Here is a 22,445-nt window from a genome sequence, read left to right as displayed (position 1 = left end):
CGGTGCGTATTAGTTCAAACGAATACGCCTTTTATGACTCGTAGATGTGTTAACTTCTTCAGGAATGCGTGTCAAGAACATTCATTTTTAAATTTAATACATAGCATTGTAGCAAGGAATCATAATCACGTGTTATGTAATCTAATTTATTGCGTTTGCCATACAGGTAAGATATTACTGTTCTTCACGTGCAACAATTTTGAAAATTTGCGTGTCTAAATCATAGATTATTTTACGATATGTTTTCTTCTGTGCGTTTTTGAATTTAGATCTAATAATAATAGATAATATGCCTGTTAAAATCATCAACAATTTTAAAAGATTAATTTGTTTGTCGATTTGTTTTGTTTTTTGGGGGGTTTTTTGTTGTTGGTTTTTTTTTTTTTTTTTTTTTTTTGGGGGGGGGGTGTTTTGTTTTATGTGCACGTGCATGCATGTCCGTGTTTTGGGAGATAGGGTGGTGGTGATGGGGGTGGGGTAACAAGTGTTCTTAATTTAAGATACTGTTTAGATATAAGTTTTATGAATGTCGTCGGGCAACATAAATGAGAGCACTAACACAGCTCTATGACATTTAAAGAAAGATTTATCATAATAGAGCGGGTGTGGGTATTACCAAACACTTAAGGTGAAATAAGTACATGTAGTATTTGGAAATACACGCTGTACCTACGATTTTCAATTGGCATTTGACGAATATGAGTTTTCCTTTACATTTACATGCAAGCAACACATATCTACGCACATTATCTAAAGAGCTATGACATTTTACATATTAGACCTGACTGCTTCTATTAGTACAATAAAAATGTGTCATATTTTTATTAATGTATTACACGACCATATGCGTGTAAAAAATTACACAAATGCGTGTTTTTCCGAACACAGCTAACTTTTTTTTGTAAAAAAGGTTAACCTTCACTTGAAATATAGATAGATTTATAACAATAATATTTCATTATTGTTGCAAGCAATGGCATTATATATTTCACAAGTATTCACTGTTGAACAATGTATTACCAGAGACATAGATTACGTGTTCAAATGTGTAAATATTAAATAATTTAAAGACAAATTTATTCAATAACAGCTGACCATGTGATCTTTACAATAATTGTACTCAAAAGCAGTACTTGTGAGATACTCAGGTACTCTACCAAGCTGAATGGTTGTTCGAAGGGTCAGTTCAGGGTTGCGGCGAAAGTCACCCTCCAGCCAAGATCTACCGGGTTCATTTTCACGAAACACTGTTCAGCAACCTTCACCATCAAGTAATTTCAAGTTCAAGTGTGTGCAAGCTCTTGTCTTGTGCATCTATAGCCGATATGTGATATGTGCATTTCAATTCATTCGACAATACGACTTTCCTCAGACTCAGTTAGAACTGTCCAACTTATGACCAGTGTATTATAGGGACAGTATTGTGAGGGACTTTGGAAACCCATACTTTTTATGCTTGGTTTCAATTAACAAAGTTTAAACAAATTAATTCAGCTACATGGTCAATTATTTAATTTTGCTGAAAAACGCTGCCGTTTTGAGTCTATCTGCCTGCTCATTCATAGATAGAAAATTAAAAGAAATTTTCTATGTCTGTCTGGTCATTTTTTTACCAGAGCTATTTATTTATTTATCTATATTTACTTATTCATTTATTTATCTTTCTATATATTTGTTAAATGATTGATTGAATGAAAACGAAGTAATCAAATAATTAATAATTTAATTAATTAATTAATTAATTAATTAATTAATTAATTAATTTTAATCAATTGATTCATAATTGATTGATTATTTCACTTATTTATTTATTTATTTATTTATTTGTTTCTTAATATAGATGTATAAAATAATTTATTTTACTACTATGACTGTATTTAGATAAATTTATAACGCTATAATAATGTTACCTGTGTTGTTTTAATCATTGTAAGCACTGTGTTTGGTAATACACTCTCACACAAAGTTTAGTGTTTATTAGATTTAGTTGTCATGAAATTTTAATGATTTAAAGGGATGAAACCACTAAATTAAGGTCAGACTCATCTATATAAATTACACACTGTAACATTAGTTTCACAAATTACAAGACACATGTGATTTATCGAAATCACGTGACCATATAACCTTACGACGTCAGGTATCTAAAATTAGAATATTTGTAACGGAGTACATACTTCAAGCGTCGTGGTATTTTAGTCTTGAAAATGTTTGCTTTGTCAAGTATCACGATGGAAATACAACTAATATGTCGGGAAAGGAAGTGACATCATGTTTATGATGTCACTGCTTTATTAGAAGAATATAAAGAAGATTATGGTGAAGAGAAAATTATGTTCGGCACTACACGCATGTTCGGTAATACCCACACCCGCTCTACTAGTATTTATTAAACCTGGAAGTCGTATTTCAACTAATTGGCTATTCAACTCAACTCAAATCATTTATTTGTACATAAAGGCCTCCGGCCCAAAATACGTCATAAGGTATAACATATAATAAAATGGCAAGTAGTTGTATATTGTGAAATTTAAGTATCATTAATTATATTCATAAGTTGATAGATGTAAATAGATATATTTTTAACAATGTCAGGGTTTTGAGAAGACAAAAGAGCATAGAAATCTTGAAGTTCTGTGTTCCATGTATAAACCAGCTAAATAAATACATTTGTCTAACAGTATCATATTTAACAAATTTATAAAAGGCATGTACTTATACTGAGAGGTAATATTGATTTGTGTCCCATGATACGACCAGTGCTCATATCGACAAAGAGGACCTCCATTTCGAAAAACTGTAATTTCAGTCTTATCCATATTTATTTCCATCCCAGTATCACAACAAAAGTTGTCAATAATATTTATTTGCTGTTGAAGCTTAAATACATTTTCGGCACACCCTGCTACATCATCTGCAAACATCAAACAAAAAATATCTGGAATATCATTTGTGATAAAAATGCCACTATCACAATTTTCACGTAAAAGGACAGACAACTCATCTATAAAGAGATCAAAAATTGTCGAACTTGCTTTGTCCCCTTGGCGGGTGCGATATTGCATGAGAAGAAATCAGTGACATTGTTATTGAGTTTGACACATGATTTTAAATCCGTATAAAGAGACTTGAGAATATTCATAAATTGACCGTGGATTCCCTTCTTCTCTAAAAAAAACAAATAGTTTATTATGGTTAAATTTATCAAAAGCTTTGCGGAAATCGACGTAGATACAATAAAAACGACCACATTTTTAGATAGATACTTCTGAACCATTGATTGTAAACAGAAAATGTTATCAACAGCTGAATAACCCTTCCGAAAGCCTGCCTGGGATCCATCAATCTTATTATTTTCTTCAGCCCAATCGTATAAACGTTTATTAATGATACCCGAAAATATTTTATACATAGTATTGCCACCTCTTCACTAGACTCAATGTCAAATGTCATGTGTCGTAACGGAGCAAAACAGGGCGACAGTGGCGTTTTGCTCCCACTGTTTTTCTTGTTCCTTGATAATATATCTAACCAGATCGAAAATGCCCACGTACACATGTGACCGTTGTGCAAAACTGTGATAGTTGATTCAAATTCAGATCTAATACAATGATACGCTTTCCAGAAGGAAGAAACAAGTGTGTCAATGATAAAGCGCATTTACAGATGAAATATGACAGTGCTCTTGATAAACTGCTCATAGTTTTAGACAGTGGGGGTATCAGGTTCAGAAGTATTTGGAATGTGGACGAGATGGACTGTCGACAGAGTACATACATCAGAAAGGTCGTTATTTCAAACAGATTCAGACTTCCTTACTTCCTCAGAGCCATGTGCCCATGTACCTATGTACCTTCACCTAGCTACGTTCAGCTGCCAGTTGTTGATAAAATATTATATTGCCGCGGGTAAAATAATAAGTCAATTCAGCACATTCGCGCATTCGTCGCTATAGATGACCAATCCGGAATTTTACAAGATTTATAAAACAAAGCCATCTTAAGGACAGTAAAGTTGTTGCTGTCGCTTAACAATCAGCTTCGGACTGTCAACTTGGCAAATGAGAACGAAACCATAATTTAATCTTTTGGCATTGCCGCTATATCTTGCAATATTGTGAACTACAGTGTATTGCCTTAGAGCCAATAACATCTTACACTGTCTTAAAATCAATTTAGATAATACGTTTAGTCCAAAACCTTTTTATATAAATTAATGTAATGTCAGGATGAAGAACAGGGTATTTATTTGTATTAACCATATATCTATCGACTGAATAATTTTTATTATCTTACAATAGTCACTACACTGAGCCGAATTTCGAAACGTCCACCTTATATTTTAAAGAATTTTAACAAAACAAATTAGATTAGGATTTATTATTTTATTCCATGATATGATAGAATATTTATTCCAAATATCAAATGAAAATTTCAGACATAAATACATGTTTAAATCAGAGACATTTAAAGAAACGAAACGCCCCTTAGAGAGAAAAATAACATTGTCTTTTATCAGATTCAGCTTGACATTCAATAGGTTTGTGTGTTCTCCGGCACGACACCTTTACATCATTGATATAATGTATCTTTAAAGATACTGCTGGCGAATCGCAGCCCATACCTGGATAAAATCCCTCGTTAGGTCGGCAATATTTAACTGTTGTTTCCAGGCTCTTACTCGTCTCTTTACAAGTTCCCAAATATTTTCGATAGGATTTGAATCCGGACTTCTTGCAGGCCATTGGGAATCCGTACATTATTGGCAGCAAACGTAGCTTCGGTACCTCTAGCAACGTGACAGGGTACATTATCCTGGGCTAAAATCATTCCACGATTCGCGCGAACATGTGGAATAAGAATTGGCTGGATGATGTCTGTTTTTTCATCTCCTTGCATTTAGATTGCCTTGAATAGGGATGATTGGAGTCTTCGTGTGCATAGATACACCAGCCCACATCATTATAGAGCCACCTTCGAACCGATCAGCCTGAAATAAGAATGCCTCAGTGTTTCGATCCCCTCGTCGCCTATACACACGATCACGTTCATCGGGTCCGCGAAGTATAATTCTGGTCTTATCAACGAACAAGATGTTGGTCCAGTCAGCACTTGTGAACCTCAAATGTCGTCTTGTCCAATCCAATCTAGCCCATGTCTTGCAGTAAGAGTTGGGACTTTCCTTGGGCGATGCGTTCGTAAAGCTTTAAGACGATTTCTAACTGAATAGGACGATAATGTATGCCAAGTAATTGCCTCCTTGCTGTTTTTGTTATCGGCATGAAACGATCCCGTAAGTGACTGAGAACAATGAAACGATCAAGTTGCTGTATTGTTACTCTTCTCTTCGGACGTCGTTGTATATCAACAACACTACCAGTTAACCTGAACTTCAACAAAAGCTGTCGAATGGTGGAATGTGCTCGATTGAAAATACGGGCAACCTGAAATCATTGAAGTGAAATACATTTTAAAATTCATGAAAGAAGAGCGTAAACCTTGAGCAACAAAATATATTTTTAATAATAGAGAAGGGAATACATTGTTTAAATAGTTACATATGGTCAATGTTAAGGTTTTCGGACTGATTGATGGACCGACGGACAGAGAGACAGTTAAAAAAAATATTTGCCTGCCTTCGGGTCATAAAAAGTTGTATTATTGTAAATTATTATATTTCATATTGATCAAATACCGATCCAATGCGCTCAACTGTGTATTTTATACATTAAGTGACGTACCTGTCGGATAGATGAACCAGCTTGTATCATACCAATGGCCCGTCCACGATCTTGAACATTCATCCTAGTCATATTGTATGATTTTTTTAGTTAGATCAATTTTACATTGAAAATAACTTACTACCATTTTGTGCATGAAATGCACGTGCTAATATAATTGGGACTTAAGTTCCTGGAAAATACACTTCGCTGTAAAAACACGATGTTTTCATGAATGACATTGAAAATACACATGCAAATTTTCAAACTTGTGCATTGCTGATTTTTACCAGAATCAAACGATATAGACTGGATTTTACAAATTTGTCTGAGTGTATTTTGATTTACTATAAAGGTATGAATGTCTTTAAATATATGGTATTTACTTGATTCGTTTAATTTTGTTATAGTGTTTAAATCAACTGAAGGGTGTTCTTAAATATCATATCAAAAGTGTGTACTTTCCTGACATATTATGCCAGAATAGATATAAGCAAAAATTATCCTGGTCTCCACTATATTTTTCTTTGCCCAGGGCCTCACACATTTTTGAAAGGATTATAACCTATTTTTATTGTTGGAAAACTTGGTTTTATGACAATTGCTGTCGCATGGGATTTTTCGCCTTCTTTTTGAACAGTTCATTGCATTTTCTACTATTTCATACTTTTAATGATGGACACAATAAAAAAAGATTACTTAAAATTTCATTCCTTAGACTCAAGATTATGTAAATTGATCCCGTTTACTATTATACATCAATAATATCTTAAATTGAAAATTGAAGCAATACTTTGAGAAAAAAGTATTTATCTATATCCACACGCTTCATATAAATAATTTGCTTTTCTCAAACCAAACTGAAAATAGGAGTTACAGCTTATCACGAAAGCGTTGTGTATATGATTTTATTGGAATTACATAAATTTATAAAACCCTATTTCGGGTCTAAGCTTCCTTTAAATGACGTACGCACAAATGTTAACAAAAAAGTAGACCAAGAAAAGGCTTACCATGTGTCTATAAGAAATGGGCAAGATAATCTTGATGGTCCTTAGAAATGGCATATCCAAAATGATAAGATACTTGTTTAATCATTTTAAATGTGTTTAAACATTTTTTATTAAAAAGAACTTTTTCAATAAGGTTACTTTAAAGCCATTAATGGTTTTGGGTTTTTTATGTTTTTTGGCATGTATGTTTTGCAGATAATTTAGATTATGGACGACGCTTCCAATATTCTGAGAGACATTGAGAGGAAAGTCAGTGTTGGCGATAACCAGAAGTCATTTAATTTACTCTACAGTTCCGTTGATAAGGTTTATGTTGATGATTTCCATACCAAGTGTGATGGTAAAGGACCAACACTAACCGTTCTTTATGGAAAATACAACACCATATTTGGCGGCTACACAAGCCAAGAGTGGTGCTCAGACAAACAGAGAACCAAACGAGATGAAAACGCCTTCTTGTTTTACAAGAATGATCATGCGGAGGCTACGTGTACTTTCCTACCAATTAAAGAAAAATATGTTGATAGGGCAATAACATGTGATGCAAACTTCGGACCAACTTTCGGAGGGGGTGTCTTTTTCTGGGAGGCTTATGACCTTCAAACGTTCAAGAAGGACAATAGAAAGTCAGAAAGTGAAAGAGAATCAGGCTCCTATATGAAACTTAACGGAACTGTGAATTTCGGCCGCGCGTATGGCTTAGAAGATAACCAAATGCCAAGGAGAGGGGCTTCGGCAACGAGAAGGGAGGCGAGATTTGAAGATAGTTTTAGGGAGAATTGCACAATAGGAACTCCACACCAGAAAGACATAAACGCTGGGGCGTTAGTTGTTAAACGGATAGAGGTTTATCAAGTTGTAGGTAAGAAATATTCATAATTTAGTTTCCCTGATCATTTTGATGATTTATAATCATTTTAAATTGGTACAGTTTTTTCCCTGACTTTAGTTTAGACGTACTTCGCTTGTGATAGTTTTGTTGACATGTTGGGCAAGCGCAAGTATGTGACTATCTCAAAACAAATACCAGTCAGGGCTTTATCTAATTTGAAGTGATTGTCGAAAGTTCTTCAGATCTGGATATATATCTGATGTTTATCTATTTTTGAGTATTTGTTTTGTGTCAAAAGTAATGTAAGAAGGCAATGGTTATGATAATAGTTGTAGAGATCAATATTAAAGTAAGATTTATATATGCAAGTGTAATTGCCGTCGCTGATTTGCTTGCTTATATTTTAGTGTTCATCTAACAATACATGTCCTTCGTGCATTCATATATAGATACATGCTGCGAGGTAACAACTTCAAGGTTATTGAATTGTTTCTTCAATATGTACAGTCAACTATCGTTATCTCGACATCGCTTTTCTCGATATTTCGTTATCTCGATGAAATTTTGAAAGTCCCGATTTTCTTCCTTCTTAATCTATATTGGAAATATTTGTTTATCTCGATATTTCTATTTCGATATTTTCAGTATCTCGATGTAAAATTTCAGCCCAACAGTTATTTTCACACTATTATCCTTTGTTTATCTCGACTTATAGTTTTCTTTCGTCTGTTCCCTACAGACGTGTGAAAAACACAATCTAGACGATAATTGCTCAATTAATTGCGCGTGTCATAATGACAATTATGTTTGTAACAAGTTTAGCTGTTTTAATAAAAGTTAATCTATTTAGCGTGTTGATTGACTTATGTCCAAAATGACTGAATTTTACATTCTTTTTAAATATTCGAACACTGTATCAATTCATTATGACTTTAAATGTAAATGAAATAGTGAAAGTATAGAAACGCTATCGTTGCAATATTGTTTCACAACATCACCACCAAATCAATCAGCGGTCGAACAATCTCGAGAAAGACCCGATAAATAATCCGGGAGGATATCCGAATCAACCATATCCGATATCCGATTCACTATATTGGTGTATTACTGAGTAAACCTCACTATGTGTTTTTATCACAGACACCCGTATTTCCGCTGGTAAACATCCGCTAATGTTACTTTGTCAAATATTGACTAGGCCTACGAAAACAAGACATAGGGATATTATAGTTTATTTGACATAAAGTATGCACATGTCTTTTGTAAAAATCAGTTTCGCTTTGTTCTAACCTTAATATGTTTATCTCGACATTTCGTTATCTCGATATTTTTTGGACGGTCCCAATGACTTCGAGATAACGAGAGTCGACTGTATTGTATAATTGTTTTTCATGTTTGATATGGGCATATTTACAAATCAATCACCTTATGTATCAGAGTGAGATTTACATGTGTTTTAGAATATTTAGACATATTGTATATTTTCTTAATCTTCACTCTAATAAAACATTTAAATTGTTGTGTTTGATCATGAAAATTCTTTCTACGGTCGGTCGCACTGTACCTCTGCTTTGGCATGTACAGAAAATTATCAGTTCCTTGCGAAAATGAAGGCAGCTTGTACTGGTAAACTGCTTGACAGCCTGCCCAGGAACGATGCTGTGGCTGAATTGTGCTCTGGTAAAGTCAATGTGGCGTGCTGTCGTGATCCGACGACAATATCAGATACCGAATGTTAAGACAGCAATTCTGAATTCGTTCAAAAATAACTTCTTTAATATTTGAATGCTTCAGACGACCAGCTTCAAGAACCATGGAGGACTAAACCATCAGTATGTTTTAGAATTATTTCTATTATAAATTTCATAGTATTATTATTATTATTATTTATATTGTTATTATTATAATAATAATTATTATTATTATTATTATTATTATTATTATTATTATTATTATTATTATTTATAACTAATCAGGTTTCATTGATACTTTTACCTTTATTTTATTTATTTATTATTATTATTATTATTATTATGTATTCATTTAAAGTATTGAAGAGAAAAAGTGACATTATGTATTCATTTAAAGTATTGAAGAGAAATAGTAAAATTTATGAATTGATTCTTTTCGGTAATGAATAATACAGTGTGGAAATTTACTCTTCTTTTTGTCATAATTTCACATATTAAATGTAAGAATTTTTTGAAAAAGTACATGTCAATTTTGTTTACTGATTTATGCCGAAACAAGATGCTTGGTTTGCTACAATAATATATGATTTACATAGGATACTGAAATGGAAGAAATAAAGAAGAAACTAGAGAAAATGGAACCATTGCCAGGCCTTGGTATCAAAACATATAACATACTACTTGTGGGTGTCATCGGGTCTGGAAAATCAAGCTTCTATAATACCCTGGCAACCGTTTTTATGGGTGCTGTGAAGTCTCACGCACCAGCAAGGGATGCGCCAACAAGTGTAACAAACGAAGTGAGATTTTTTAACGTATTTCCTTTTCCCAAACAACCCATAAATTTGTTATGCAAACAAAAATCTAAGAGAGATTTTTATTACATCATTTCATCTTTTAACTTGGAAATATAAATTTTCTGACTCTTTGAATTAGTTAACGACAGTAATACCTTCATTTAGTGCTAAGAAGAGGGTATTATGCAATAGTACAATTCTTTCATTAAAGCAGATTTTTTTTCATTTTTTTTATTAACGTTTTACTCGTAGTTTTGCAGATTATCTTTTTCAATAACTAATTAGCTAGTTTGAATTTTTGCTGCATTTAAGATCCACGCATATGAGCTGAAATCAAAGAGTGGAAAGCCTTTAAATCTCCGAATATTTGATATCAGAGGTTTTGAAGCTGAAAGGGGATATGAGCACGAGTTTGACCTACTTCTGAACGGTAGATTACCAATTGGATTTAGTGTAAGTTTATATGACAATCATATAAGGCATAATATCCCATTTGTTCAAAACTCTCAATTAAAACATTGTTAAATCAATTTTGTCATTAATAAGTCCTGTTCAAGTTTTAATATAAGTTTCGGTTTTGTTTTTTTTCGGTAGGTTTATTTGTCATTGAAGTTAATCATGTTAACTGAGTTTTGGAACAATGAACAACTGGAGAATGCGCTATTCAAACATTGTATTATTTGTAGTTTGAACAACAATAGAGCTTTATTCTATGTACAATAGTTTCAAAAAAGGTTTCGTGAAGCATTGTGTACAATGTGGCAGAATGGTAGTACAATATAGGACATCGAATTGCAATATATATTTTTTTTTTTTTTTTTTTTTTTTGCACAATTAAATGCAATTTGCTGCAATGCGTTATCAGTGCAAAATGTATAATGCTAAGTATAGATATTGGCACTACACTATTAACCTATTGCCCTTTCCAATAAAGAGGCCAGTTTTTGTTTTTTCAATAAATTAATTCAGCACAGCCTATCTATATTGTATGCAGTCATTTGATTGCAGAAAAGATGTGTACATATCCATACACACTCTAATTGAGGCAATAAAGATTGCTTAGGAATTAGTTTTTTTTTATAGCTTTACTTCTTTCACATCATATTAAATACGGTTTCTTATCATGTTTGCAGTTTCCAGATCAACCAGGGCCTATTCAACAAGGTGACTTTGTAAAAGCAAGTTTGAAAGATGAAATACATTTGGTGTGCTTTGTTACCGGGACTTCAAATTTAGACACTATCACGGACGATCTACATAAACGTATACTAAGTATACAAAAATCTATCAACACGAAAGGTAAAATTATACCATAGCTATCCGTATTACTATACTTGCTGTTTTTATACCTAGAACATTTGAGAACTATTTATATTTGTATCTTTTATAGTCTTATCACGTTTACTTTTATCTTGTGCTTCAACGGACATGTTATATAACAGGAAATAAATGCTCAAGATCTCATTACGAATTGATAAAAGACGGAAACTTGTGTGCAAACTTTCAAATCATTCGCATTCTAACATTTTTCCCGAGTAATTATTATAGCCCCGCCACAAAATGTGGGGGGCATAATAGATTCGCATTGCCCCGTCCGTCCGTCTCCATTATCGTGTCCGCTCTATAAATCCTATACAAATTGAAGGATTTTCTTCAAACTTGGCTCTAATGTTCACCTCAACAAGGGGATGTGCAGCAGAACCCATGTTGACAATGTGTCAGCTTAAGGTCAAGGTTACAATTGGAGGTCAAATATCAAACAGTCAAATATTAGACAGTATGTCGTGTCCGCTGTATAAGTCCTACACTAATTGAAAGATTTTCTTCAATTTGGCTCAAATGTTCACCTCCACAAGGAAACGTGTAAAACCTATGTTGCCCTTTTGTCGGCTTAAGGTCAAGGTCACACTTGAAGGTCAACAATTGTCTTAGAAAATATTCTTAGATTTTAACATGTATTTGAATATTTCTGAAACTAGAAAAGGTATTTGCTTGAAACTTAAAATATATATGTAGTGTCACAATTAAGATATGCAGGTCAAGTTTCATAACTCTGTATTGCATTTCGACAAAGTAATGCCCTTTTTTTAGTCTTTAAATTTACATACAATCAATGCTAGACAATATGTCGTGTCTTCTCTATAAAGTCTATACTAATGGAAGGATTTTCTTCAAACTTTGCTCAAATGTTCACCCAAACTAGGCAATGTGCAGAACCCATCTTACCCTTGTGCCAGCTTAAGGTCAAGGCCACACTTGAAGGTCAAAAATTGACTTAGAAAATGTTCTGAAATTTTAACATGTACTTAAATATTTCTAAAACTAGAACAGATAATCATTTAAAACTTCAAATATATACGAAGTGTCGCAAGTAAGAGATGCAGGTCAGGTTTCATAGCCAAAAAAAAGTGGGGGATAACTTTGTATTGTATTATGACAAAGTTAAGTCCATTTTTATGTCTTTAAATATATTAACTATAATATTTCTTAAACCAAAACAGATATTAGCTTAATACTTAAAAGTTATATGAATGGTAACAAGCAAGCTCAAATGACAATAATTCTATAATTCCATTGAAGTATAATACAAGCTATGCCCCTTTTAGGCTTAGAAAATGTTCTGATATAACAACTAATTCTTAAATGTTTCTGAAACTAGAGCATATATTCACTTGAAACTATAGGGTCACAAGTAAGCTCAGTATGCAAAGTTTTTCCACTCTTAATTACATTTTGACATAATTATGCTATTTTCTTAACTTCACTGCTTTTGTTTGTTTTAGTACATTGGGAAAATGAAAGGTTATTTGTAACTGTTTCGAACATGATGTGACAATATACATATTTATACTATTACCTGTACAATTTGTCTTTTTTTTCACCAGAGATAATTTCTTGTTATGTATATGTATTTGTGACACTAAAGTTATTCCCTTAACCACCTTTCCAAGTCGTCTTCTGTCATGGACATTGGTGTGGGTATGAATCGCATTCAGCGATAGTTCTAGTTTTAAATGTGAAAAATATTCCAAAAAGGAAAAAAAAGAAAAAAGTTAAAACACTTTGGGCTTATTGACGCTCAAAAATTAGACTTTTTATTCAGTTCGGAGTATATTTTTTAACATCGTTACCATATCTTTCCGTTTTAAGTGCTTCAATTGATCTGTGTAAAAATTTCAAATTTTATGTTTTAGACTTTTGGATTTTTTTAAATTCAAAATTAGCTAGAATAATTGTATCTTTTGCTATGAGTAATAAGCACCAAAATAGGATAGACTTAATCTACTTGTAGTTTGTACATAGTACACCATATGACACATGTTTGTTATATAAGATTCCATGTGGGCATTGTCCATTTAAAAAATAACCGTAGCATCTTTTAAATAATCTTTGGTATTAGTGTAAGAACGATCATGGGCAAATAGTTTATTAGTAAAGGTATGTAAAGGGTCAATTTGAGAATCAGTTATTTATATCAATATGAAATAATTTTAATGTTTTGGAGTTTTTATGGGTTATTTTGAATAGAATATGTGAAATACCAAATCGATTCTATTAGCACTGATAGGACAAAAAGAACAATTAGAAAACAAATCATAGACTGTACAATGTATATAGCTTAACGAGCACTTTGCTTGTTTATAACAAAAATAATTCAAAAAACGTGACATTCATATTTATTGAATAAACCACATCCTGTAAAGGTTCCCCTTTATCACTTGACATTACATGCATTAGCTCTTATGTATTATGTGTAAGGATATATACTATATATACATTACGTAAATTATGTTTGTGTGTTTTTAGGTTTACCAATGGTTGTTGTTGCAACCAAATTTGACGACCTTTGTCAGAAAATATCCGAGGATGCTAACAGAGTCTACAAAAGTCCAAAAGCTCGCGATGCAACGAAAACAGTTTCACATTTCTTTGGTATACAAGAAAAACACATATTTCCAATTGTGAACTACGTTAATGACGAAACTACAAAAGACGGCAAAGATAGACTAGCGCTACAGGCATTGAATACTATGGTTGAGCTTACTAGAGATTACCTCGAAAACCACAAAGGTATATGTATCAGTTATAAACAATCTTTTATCACTAATGAGTGATTAAAGAGGAATTGTATGAATTTATGAGACTATGAAGTAAGAAAACAAAGCAAGCATTCTTGGTATTTAACCCTTTTATTATATAAATGTCTTACTAAAATATGTATTCATTCGTAACAAATTTAGCGCCTTGTCCAGTTTAGGTTTTACAGCTTAGTAGTCGTCCAACAAAATTCAGAATTCAGTATTGTATTCAACAATAAGTTACAACCTTGTAGTATTTTCTATTCTTTTTATGCCCCTGTGCATATAGTAATTGAACAGTCCGTCCGTCTGTCCGTCCGTCCGTCTGTCCGTACGAGGTTGACCTACGGCAAGTTGGATTTTTTCTTAAGTTCTACCTGTACCAATGGCTTCATAATTTACACACTTACTAATCCATACAAAGTATTTGATCTGGGCAAGTTTCATAACTATGGCTTCCATATTTACCAAGTTATGGCCCTTTTCAGCACTTAGAAAATGAATAATGGTTAACCTAAACCGGCAAGTTGGAAATATCTTATGTTCTATCTAAACTAATGGCTTAATAATTTTCACACTTACTTATCAATACAATGTACATTATATTGCCAAGTTATATAAATGTGCCATCCATTTTCCCAGTAATTTCCCTTTTTATCACTTAGAAAATAGGGCCTTGTATGGTTAACCTATTCTGGCAAGTTGGATTTATCAAAAAAATTCACATAATTTCTTAATTTATTTAATGATATCTTTCATATTTGGTAGGTGGATACCTTTAACGGTCCTTTAATTTTTTGTGGCGTTAGGCGTCTCTAGGTCAAGATCACTTGTAATAATAAATCTAAACATTTCTTCTCATACAGCCTTTATTTTAAAGTTAATGTCTTTCATGTTTATAATAGTCATACCAAGGGAAGTCCTCTTCCTTTTCCTTTAGTAAGGGGTCATTTAGGTCAAGGTCACCAATGTCAAAAATAGATTTTTTACACTTTTACAGATGTATTAACCTTATTCTTTCGACAGATGTCTTGTTTATTTTGTAGGAACATAAAATTGAGGTATTCTCATTTGGATGAAGGTTGGGGTCAGTTGGGTCAAGGTCACCAGTGCTTAAAATAGATTTTTACACTTTTGCTCATACAGCCTTTATTTACTGACAGATTTGTATTATAATTGGTAGGAAGATAACTTACATTGTATTCTTCCTTTGGATTGAGTTAGGGTCAGTTGGGTCAAGGTCAACAGTGCTGAAAATAGATTTTTACACTTTTGTCCATACAGCCTTTATATATTGACAGATTTATTTCATATTTAGTAAGGAAATAAATTGCATGATATTCTACCTTTGGATGGAGTTAGGGGTCAGTTGGGTCAAGGTCACCAGTGTTTAAAAAAAGATTTTTACACTTTTGGCCATACAGCCTTTATCTATTGACAGATTTATTTCATATTTGGTAGGAAAATAACTTGCATGAAATTCTTCCTTTTAATAGAGGTAGGGGTCAGTTGGTCAAGGTCAAGGGTGCCAGTTATAGATTTCTACACATGATTGGTTTTCTTCCATACAAATTAGCTACTTCACTCTCTAAAGTTAAATTATTGACAATAGTAAGCGCGGGGGAATTTCTGTTTATCAAACACTGATTCTTGTTTACTATTCATTTTATTACAAATGCCGTTTGTAGAGATGGCCTCAAAACTTGACAGGTGGTCAGAACGTGCAAGCAAGTTACATATACCGGTAAGAGCAATACCTTGTCTGTATTTCAGAATAACGTTACCCTAAAATTGAGATTGTTAATCAAAGACTTTTGTCATTTGAAACACGTAAAAACATCTTTCTTTACTTTAATATTTCCTGCCTCTCGATTAAAAGATCATTTGACAACTTCTCAAAACTTTATAATCGTGATATTGACGTAATAATTTTATTGATTTCAATTAATTAGATTCAATGACAATAATGATCACTTAAATCATATACAAGTTTATTATATAATATACTGTTTTGCCCCCGGGCATATAGTCATTGAACCGTCCGTCCGTTCGTCTGTCCGTCCGTCCGTACGAGGTTAACCTAGAACGGCAAGTTGGATTTTTTCTTAAGTTCTACCTGTACCAATGGCTTTTTAGTTTACACACTTACTAATCAATACAAAGTACATGATATGGTCAAGTTTCATAACTATGGCTTCCATATTTACCAAGTTATTGTCCTTTTCAGCACTTAGAAAATAAATAATGGTTAACCTAAAACGGCAAGTTGGAAATATCTTAAGTTCTATCTATACTAATGGCCTCATAAGTTCCACACTTACTTATCAAAACAAAGTTCATGATATTGCCAAGTTATATAACTGCATCATCCATATTTTCCAGTTATTTCCCTTTTTTCACATTAAAAATAGGGCCTTGTCTGGTTAACCTATTCCGGCAAGTTGGATTTATCGTAAATTTATCTTAATTGCTTAATTTATTTAATGATATCTTGCATATTTGGCAGGTGGACACCTTAAATGGTCCTCTAATTTTTTGTGGAGTAAGCGGTCTCTTGGGTCAAGGTCAAGGTCACTGGTTTAGAAAATAAATTTAAACATTTTTACAGCCTTTATTTTTCGGTTGATGTCTTTAATGTTTAATACAAACATGCCAAGGGAGGTTCCTTTCTTTGGGTATAGTAAGGGGTCATTTGGGTCAAGGTCAATGTCACCAATGTCAAGGTCACCAATGTTAAAAATAGATTTTTACATGTTTATAGGTGAATTAACCATATTCTATAGACAGATGTCATTTATAATTGATAGGAACATAAAATTTGATGGAGTTAGTGGTCAGTTTGGTCAAATTCACTTGTGCTAAAAATAGATTGTTACCCTTTTGCTCATACAGCCTTTATTTATTGACAGATATATTTCATATTTTGTAGGAAGATAACTTGCATGGTATTCATCCTTTTGATTGGGGTATGAATCAGTGGGTCAAGGTCACTTGTGCTAAAAATAGATTTTTACAATTTTGCCCATACAGGCTTTATTTATTGACAGGTGTATTTCATAGTTGATAGGAAGATAACTTGCATGGTATTCTTCTTTTTGATTGAGTCAGGGATCAGTGTGTCATGGTCACTTATGCTAAAAATAGATTTTTACACTTTTGCCCATACAGCCTTCAGTTATTGACAGATATATTTCATATTTGGTAGGAAGATAACTTGCATGTTATTCTTACTTTGGATGGAGTTAGGGGTCAGTTGGGTCAAGGTCACAAATGCTAAAAATAGATTTTTACACTTTTGCTCATATAACCTTTATTTATTGACAGATTTATTTCATATTTGGTTGGAAGCTAACTTGCAAGTTATTCTTGCCTTGGATGGAGTTAGGGGTCAGTTTGATCAAGGTCATCAATGCTCAAAAAAGATTTTAACATTTTTGCCCAAACAGCCTTTATTTATTGACAGGTGTATTTCATATTTGGTAGGAAGATAGCTTGCATGATATTATATAGGTGTCAGTGGGTCAAGTTCAATGCCCAGTATAGATTTCTTACATTTATATATATTTAATAAAGTTGTGTTTACAATTTTTGGCAATGTTTCTGTCCATAACTGAGTGAATGGGTAAACATTTTTTGAAATATTGCCTCTGACAAGAATCGGAGCCGGGGGCATTTGTTTTTAACAAACACGTTCTTGTTTTATTTCTTATTCAGTCGAAGCACATATTTGTATCGTTATTTTATACTTTTACAGAGGCATTCCAACGAGAAAGAAATCGAGCTAATGAAGATTAGGGCTGAACTTGAAGAACTCGGCGACAATGTTCTACGTGTTCTTTGTGTGGGACCCGTGTATAGTGGGAAAACAAGCTTCATCGATTCGATTTCATCTGTGTTGAGAGATGAAATATATTCTAAAGCAACGGGAGGCTATGCAACTGGTAGAAAACCAAAGGATGGACATTTCGTAGCTACAACTGAGAGGGTAAGTATCCAGTGCAAATAATTTGGAAAAGAGAGTGCATAATAATAATCTTCTGTACTGTTTCACATAAATATCTTGTTTGCATGCACGCGTCAAAACATTTTAACAAAGGTTACAATTTGATTGTTCTCTTTTTCAGTATAAAATGCATCAAATGAAATACAAGCACGAGTCTGAAGAGATAATTGATAGCAATGTGTTTATTGGAGATATACCAGGTTTTCAAGAATCTGAAGGCATACAGTTGAACGATGTCAAAAATGTCATTCTTGGACATGTGCCAATAAAATATAAGGTGAATATATCTGCACCTCTTATATCAAAGAGATAATTAAATAAACATGTATAAAAAGTTTCACTTTTGCTTAAAAAAATGTAAGTTATGTAATTTTATAGTTATGTGAAGGAAATAATTCACCAAAAATTCAGATATACGAGGGACGGTCAGAAAATAGCCGGACTTTTCATGCTCCTCTCTTTCCGATTGCAGCTATATACACACATTATATATTGGTGAAAACTACATTCATTCGCCAATAACGTGGTCAGTTTATTTTCAATGATAGTTGTGTATACATAGTATTTTGCCCTCTGATATATGATAGGTGTTTCGTCTATCATGGACTCTTTGTTAGAGGAACAACGATCTGTAATAAAGTTTGTGGTTACAGAAGGTGAAAAGCCCTGCCACATCTTTCAGAGGCTTAAAAACGATTTTTTGATAAAAAATTTTAATGTGTTTCACGTTCAACCTTCTACAACTGAGTTTCTCAGTTTCGTGAAGGCAGAACAAGTGTTTGTGACAGGCCTAGGACTGGGCGGTCAGCTGAGGCGGTGACCCCAACAATGGTAGCAAATTTTAAAGCTTTTGTCAACAAAAATCGTCGAGTAACTTTGGAGGAGGTAGCCAACAAGTTTAGCATCGGTAAGGCATCGGCACACAAGATTTTACACGAACACCTAGGCATGAGCAAGGTAAGGGCCAGGTGGGTGCCTAGACAGCTGTCCGCAGATCAAAATGCAACCAGAGTAGCCAATGCAAAAGAACATCTAAGTCGTTTCAATCGTGAAGGAGATAAGGTTTTGAACCGCATTATCACTGGAGATGAGATGTGGGTTCATTATTCCCAACCTGAGACAAAAGCTCAGTTAAAGCAGTGGAAACGACCCACCTCCTAAAAAGTTAAAGCTGTCTCCTTCGGCTGGCAAAGTCATGCTTGTTGCCTTTTGGGATTCACGAGGAATGATACTTACTCATTTCACGCCAAAAGGTCAAACTGTAATTCTGAAATATCTCAGAGAAAAGCTGAAGCAAATGCGTCCCAGGTTAGTACAGAAAAGTGTCCTCCTTCTTCACGATAACGCCCCCTCCCATACCGCCGCAGCTACAGTGGAGGTTATCAACTCTTACAAATGGCAATAGACCTCGCCCCCTGTGACTTTTATTTGTTTCCAGAACTGAAAAAATTGCTTGCTGGAAAGAAATATCAGACCAGGGCGGCTTTGATATCTGTTGTTACACAGTACCTAAAACATAGGTCTACGTCATGGTTCAAAGCTTGAATACAAAAGCTCCCACGAAGATGGCAAAAGTGCGTAGACGTAGGTGGAGAATATTTTGAAAAAGAGTAGAAAGATTTTTTTTCAATGTTGAATGGTTTTCGAGAACGAGTCCGGATATTTTCTGACCGTCCCTCGTATGTATTTCTTTTTCTTCTGCAGACAAGAAGAAAAAATTCTGTATCCTCTCTTTCTATTCATTGTAAATTCTAGATTATACAAGGCATGAAGAGGGATTCCAAAAGGTTTAAGCCCCGACCACTCAAAAAGGACAAAGTACATTGTGTTTGTTTTGTGTTTGATATATCTACACCTGCTGACGAGCTCTCAGAAAAAATGCAAAAGATATTTAAATCTCTACAAGCATGGCTGCTTGACAAAGGTAATATAATTCATGATATACACAGAAAATATCATTTTTATCGCCGTTTAATTCAACTGAACTTATTTGATCTTTAACCTGCTAAAGATGTGTAATGAATTTGCTCAACATTAAATTTGGAACAGTCTGTTCAGAGTTTATGGAATTTCAATTTCAGAGTACCAATGGTTTCGAGTCTGATCTGACGGCACGAACTAACTTCTCTCTGTTTGTAAACTTGTCCGTCGCATAATTTCTGACTTTATTTTCTTTCAGATATTCCTTACATTGTCATTTTGACAAAAGGAGATTTACTCAGTGACGTGGTTGACGAATGCAAACTTCACGTATTTGAAAACAAAACTTTAAAAGAAAACAAAGACAAACTGATAGACATGTTCAAGTTTAAACAAAGTAAAATGTTTCCAGTGATAAACTATATACATGAAGATACATTGGTACCAGAATCTGACGCTTTACTTTTATGTAAGTTTGATTTAGTTATATTATAACGTAAAATAAGACATATTGAGCTATTGGTTTTAGTAATTTTGTAACATGCTATTTTGTTTTGCTTGTAACATGTGTAATTGATTTTCAAGAGCTTTTTTTCAAAACCCTATAACTATTGAGAAGAAATAAACTGATATCCTGTTTTGATTTAGCGGCTTTCAAAGACATTCTCAAGCTTGGTAAGGAATATCTGGAGGATATCGGTGAGGATGGTTCTGATGACAGTGATGATGAAGAAAATGGATCAGAGACATAGTTACATTCAGTTTTATTTTGGTCAGATTTCGACAGAAAAATATTTGTAACCGACCTACCCGGACAAATGGAAAAATCTTCCTGCTATTAATGATTGTTTCTTAGCATAGTTGCTCTAAACATAAGTTTAGATAAGACAACAGAGAGGTATATGCCTAATTTCAAGAGCTCAGTTACGACTTTACACAACTGAAAGTTCATTTACAAGGGCAAGGAATAAAACTTACCCAATAATATTAACAGGGAGATTTAAAGGATAAATGCCTTATAGCTATAATAATGATATATTTCTATAAAGTTTATAAACAGTAGAACTATATTGTTTGGATAGTGTTAATAGAGTTGTATACAAAATGTCTCTGTTACTTAATTCACGTGATTATTGTTAGTAAACAGGATTATAAGTTCTGGAACGAAATATTATTCTGCTATTTTAATATGGTTTAAACAATTTAGGAACGATTTCGTCTAAGGTGTTTCGTGTATACGCTATTGGCTTTTAAAAACCAAACAAACATATTTCTTTCATACAAGTATTTTGGAATCATTATTTTTCAAATTTCAAACTTACAGGCAGCAGATAAAAGCTTTATATGAGAATACTTTAAGGAGCAGTATATACATTTACCTGGAACAAAAATATTGAAAAGTCCAGCATATCTTTATAACTCGAGGGGTACCGTAATCTTCATGGTCGTAACTGTTGAATATTCCAAGAAAATTTTGTATCATTTGTATAATATATTTGAACTGCATTGTCTTAATATCTGATAACTTTTGAGTCTTGCTTTGACTAAAACCATATTCTTATTCATATTCAAATTGGCTATTCATATGAAATATTTATTTGCTTTTAAACAAGTACAATAAATTTATTTTACTTGTACATATTGAGTGTGCATTTGGAGAGTATATAATTTCAATTTCTTAAATTGAAACCGCATCAGCCTTATCATGCATTTGCCGATATGATACATGCGTATTGGTTTCACATACAGTGTAAGGCATATGTACATTAACATTATCAATACATGTATAGGTTGTATGATGAGTATAACAATGATATTATGATGAGTATTATAGTGATACGTTTTAATCAGCTTTCTTAAAGTCAATATATACTTTCTGTAGTAATTAACTTTTAAACAGAAAAAAAAAAAAATTGATATTTATGTTTTATTGATACAATAATAAAATTCAATTTACACGAAGTTTGCTATTTTCTTTATTTTAATTTCCTTATCGGTGAAATTGAAAAAAAGTATTTTCATGTTCATTTAATGAGAAGTATTAGCGGTGTTAAAGCGTATTTAAACAGCATTTGAAGCTGATCTTGACTTTAATCATTGGTGTGTTCTCCTAATTTAGAAGTTTCACTAGAAAGTTGTTCCACATAATTATATGTATATAATTATAATTCATGAATGATTTTACGTGCTTCCAACGGGTATCTGTTGAACGAATTTGATTAATATCTGCACGTTTTAGAAGTTTTAAATGCGTGAGGCCAACTGGGAATATTGTTGGATACAACGGACAATTCTAACAAACCTCTGTATAATAATAGAACACTGATGATAATCTGCCTTTTTTTAAAGTAAAATAACAAGTGGGAGCATTGCCAGCCAAACAGACAACTA

At 33.0% G+C, this 22,445-nt stretch overlaps 1 protein-coding gene across 1 annotated transcript; it reads left to right on the top strand.

Moving 5' to 3' along the window:
- Positions 1-42: 42 nt before the first annotated feature.
- On the top strand, positions 43-21,933 carry LOC132744339 (uncharacterized). Its single transcript, XM_060733024.1, has 13 exons — positions 43-166; positions 6,928-7,594; positions 9,359-9,396; positions 9,852-10,055; positions 10,365-10,505; positions 11,186-11,351; positions 13,860-14,123; positions 15,820-15,875; positions 17,886-18,116; positions 18,256-18,411; positions 19,890-20,058; positions 20,314-20,523; positions 20,703-21,933. The coding sequence occupies exons 2-13, from the start codon at positions 6,940-6,942 to the stop codon at positions 20,804-20,806; spliced, it is 2,394 nt and encodes a 797-aa protein (XP_060589007.1). The 5' UTR covers positions 43-166; positions 6,928-6,939; the 3' UTR covers positions 20,807-21,933.
- Positions 21,934-22,445: the final 512 nt, after the last annotated feature.

Source organism: Ruditapes philippinarum, unplaced genomic scaffold (genome assembly GCF_026571515.1).
Source record: "Ruditapes philippinarum isolate M1 unplaced genomic scaffold, ASM2657151v2 ctg536_1_1_1_1, whole genome shotgun sequence".
Classification (NCBI taxonomy): Eukaryota; Metazoa; Mollusca; class Bivalvia; order Venerida; family Veneridae; genus Ruditapes; species Ruditapes philippinarum.
This window is presented reverse-complemented; position numbering and strand designations above follow the sequence as displayed.

Bases quoted from the DNA above. Each gene is read 5' to 3' on its own strand.
- LOC132744339 (XM_060733024.1), top strand. From the start codon at position 6,940: ATGGACGACGCTTCCAATATTCTGAGAGACATTGAGAGGAAAGTCAGT. The intron at 7,595-9,358 runs GTAAGAAATATT...TGAATGCTTCAG, and splicing joins AGAGGTTTATCAAGTTGTAG to ACGACCAGCTTCAAGAACCA. The intron at 10,506-11,185 runs GTAAGTTTATAT...TCATGTTTGCAG, and splicing joins GATTACCAATTGGATTTAGT to TTTCCAGATCAACCAGGGCC.